Source organism: Scophthalmus maximus, chromosome 11 (genome assembly GCF_022379125.1).
Source record: "Scophthalmus maximus strain ysfricsl-2021 chromosome 11, ASM2237912v1, whole genome shotgun sequence".
In the NCBI taxonomy this organism is placed as follows: Eukaryota; Metazoa; Chordata; class Actinopteri; order Pleuronectiformes; family Scophthalmidae; genus Scophthalmus; species Scophthalmus maximus.
The window spans coordinates 501,621-505,000 of record NC_061525.1 but is presented as its reverse complement, the minus strand read 5'-3'; the positions used below and the strand labels follow the sequence as shown (position 1 = coordinate 505,000).

The 3,380-nt window shown below is 39.1% G+C and overlaps 1 protein-coding gene across 2 annotated transcripts in view; it reads right to left on the bottom strand.

Moving 5' to 3' along the window:
• Positions 1-2,864, bottom strand: part of ngef (neuronal guanine nucleotide exchange factor) — a 28,888-nt gene extending 26,024 nt beyond the window's left edge. The window contains exon 1 of one of the 2 annotated variants that reach the window (XM_035622821.2): positions 2,317-2,864. In XM_035622821.2, the coding sequence (XP_035478714.1) occupies positions 2,317-2,530 (214 nt within the window). In that variant the 5' untranslated portion in view covers positions 2,531-2,864. The remainder of the gene's footprint in view (positions 1-2,316) is intronic. The other variant, XM_035622822.2, reaches the window with a different exon arrangement.
• Between the last annotated feature and the right edge of the window lie 516 nt (positions 2,865-3,380).

The window sequence follows — 3,380 nt, the reverse complement described above, 5'->3', positions numbered from 1 at the left end:
GCAATTCAACAGAGAGGTCAGTATAGCAAGAGAGAGGAAACATCAGTGTGATAGATAACAGATCAGGCAACGCAAGGACATCTTCATAACGTCAAAATGAGATGCTATAAAATGGTTGATGACTTAGAAGGGAGGTGGTTTGATTAAATTGATTATTATAGATCAAAGGTTTAATTCTACTCCAACTTCCTCCCACAGTACATGCACGGACATGCAAGTTAACTGGAGACAGGTGTGAATGTGAGTGTGAAAGGCTGTTTGTCTCTGTGTGTTGCCCTGTGATGGTGATATGAATAAGCGGTACTGACAATGGACGGATGGATGAAAGATTTTATTTGGGAATGCTACCCATTTGATATTGTGAGATAACTCTTTAATGTACTGCGCAGTATCGTCATTATTGTCAATGCTTTGGACAGAAAAAAAACATAGAGGCAAAAGAAACAAAAAGTTTCAAGTTTCAAATAAAATATTTCACCAGCGTTTATGTTACCACTGGGTGATTTGGTAGTTGATAAATATTCTCTCTTTGTCACACATGATTGATCTTAGTTAAGTGACTGTCAATGACTGCAGGGAACAAGATTTTATTAAAAAGAATATACAGGCAATTAGAATTTGATTTAAATTTGAGGTCCAACTTAATGTAAATTAAATGTTCTAGGTGTAAACCAGAAGTGGGAAACGTTATGCACGTACTTTGGAAGTGTATTCATTTGATTTCCTTAAGAAAGAAAGGCTTTCAGGATCCTTGACCTCAGTCATCAGGGTTGATATACTGAGGGAACCTTGTTTGTCACTTTTAGGGGAGATGTCAAAGGTCAAAGCCCTCACCAATAATATTAAACATTTTCTAAGAATAAGGATAATCGCAGTCAATAACTATATTGCACTGTTGAAAATAGAATATTCCCACTTTGTATCAGTGTGTCTTAATGCATTATTATCCTGTGTTTCTATACTAGCATTTCTTGCATAAGGCCTGATATACTGTTTCCTGTTCCACACACTGTAAATAAACACTTACATAATATAAATCAGAAAGTTGTGAGAAGCCGGACATCATCGATTGAGTGAGACTAGCGCTTTTCCTGTCCTGCAGGCTACGGAACTCAAAGAGACACTGAGAATGGTCTTCTCTTTTTATTCTGATAAATAAACATATTATATATCAGATTGTATGTTTTTTTAAGATGTAATTCTCACTTACTACACTTAATTTGTGTACATCTCCTATGCATTATCATTTATCATTAATATTTTTTTTCCATTTCAATTCAATTTTATTTGTATAGCGCCAAATCATAACATACATTATCTCAAGGCACTTTACACAGTGAGGTCGAAACCGCACAATAATACAGAGAAACACAACAGTTCCCTCAATGAGCAGCCCTGAGACTGTGGAGAGAAAAAACTCCCTTTTAACAGGAAGAAATCTCTAAAAGAACCAGACTTAGTTATGGGCAAAGCATCTGGCCATCAATCAGTGCAAATGATCAATGCAATATAGCATCTTTATCAATAATCATAAGTTATCATCATTTCATGTGAACATTTGTGATCCGATCAGGAATCTACCTCTGAAAAAACACATGACTAGTTCCAGGTTGTTAAGTATTAATAAGTCCCCTGATCCCTCCTGTAGAGGCCTATCTGAGATGCCGGGCAAAGTCTAAGCACCGACTGTTTATTGTTGCATTTGGTGTGGCTTTATGAACAGGGTGCACTCTTGTAGAGAACACTGACTTATGTACAGGATCAAAATTCAATACATTTGGGAAAATGATTCATCACTATTTCTCCATATTTATGTTCTGTGATTGGGCCTCTTAAAGGCTGTTGAGTACAGATCTGTAAGTCTGACGTTGGTCGGCATTTCCAACTCCTTTTCCGACCCTATGATCAGCAACATGCGAACTTTAGTCTGTTCTTTGAAATCCTCAGGTGAGACATTGACCTGTGGGACTTACACATATTGTCCATAGTATTGTGCCGTTTAAACGGAACCAGTTTCTCAGGTTGTAGTTATGTAGGTTTCTCCTAAAGCATAGGACTACCAAGCCTTTGTTCCACTTTCACTAACACCTGCATGAATTGGACAACAATATAGGGCTTCAGTATACAGTACCTAACATAACTCCATTACTGAGACAGAGACTGAACTAAATTCCTAGCGTGACGCTTCACTGAAGCCTGTTAATGCAATATTTTGAATGAGTGCAACTTGGTTAAAATCCATAAAGTTTCAGGGCCAAAAATGTCTGCTTAACTACACAGCAGTAATACAATGTGAAAGGGCTGGTTTCCTCTTACTGTCTGGCTGTTCAGATGACACCATCCTCTTTTTCCTCATTGACCGGTAAAAGCGTGAGTTCCTGCGGATAGTCTCTCTACTGAAACCAACTTTAGAGTCATCTTCGTCATCGTTCTCCTCTTGACTGGGTTGAAGCGCAGCAGCTGGATGCTTCTCTGGGGTTTCCTGGGTCTTCTGCCCCCACTTGCCCCTGAACAGGGCAGTCACAGACATGACGAATTATTCCCAATACTTTTTTTGGTGAGTGAAATAAGTTTAAAATCCGGTTTGCCTTAGAGAAAACTGGGAGAAAGAAATCTCTCATAATTAGCCAGAATCCAGGAGCAAATCCATATCTCGAAATAATGATGGACAAAAACCCTGTTGAAAAATAAGTCCAAGTACAATAGAGTTCAAACAGCAGCTCAGAGAAAAGAGTGGTGTCAGTGGGACGCTGGCAGCCTGTGGAACCAGGAGAGTGCGTCGTTTATTTCTGCCTAAGCTGTAATTATGGTATTTATGACTCTCTCCCTCTCTGCTCTTTGTCCCTCCTCTGTTTGGCTCACTCCCTCCATCTCTCTCTCTTCACCAACCTGTTACGTGCTGACATTCCTGAATACAACCTGGCCTTACCAGCCTGCCTGTCGCTCCGCTCTCAAACTCTATTGTGGAACCTGAAAAGCCACCCAATGACAGATTGCGGTCTGTTCACTTGACTCTTTTTTTAAAAGTGATCCCTCCACAAGATCTGTCCGTCTGTTTTCACTTCTTCTTGGGCTTTCTAATTTAGGAGCTGGCGGTTTGCAGATGGTGGATGTTGTTTTCTTTTGTGTGAAATTAATGTGGATAAAGTTTCTGGCTGTGCCCCATTCAGTAGTTTATCTCTTGTCAGCTGACTAAGAGAGTTTAAAGTTCACTTTCGCTGTTTTCCACACAGTACTAATCCTGCATGTGCTGCCTTTTAACACTAAATTCAGAAATTGAAGTAACAAACAACAGACTATCTTGTTGCCCAATGACAATTGCCCAACAACAAAAACAAAAACTTTTCTTGTTGAATTTTAATGTGTGCACTATGTTAGTA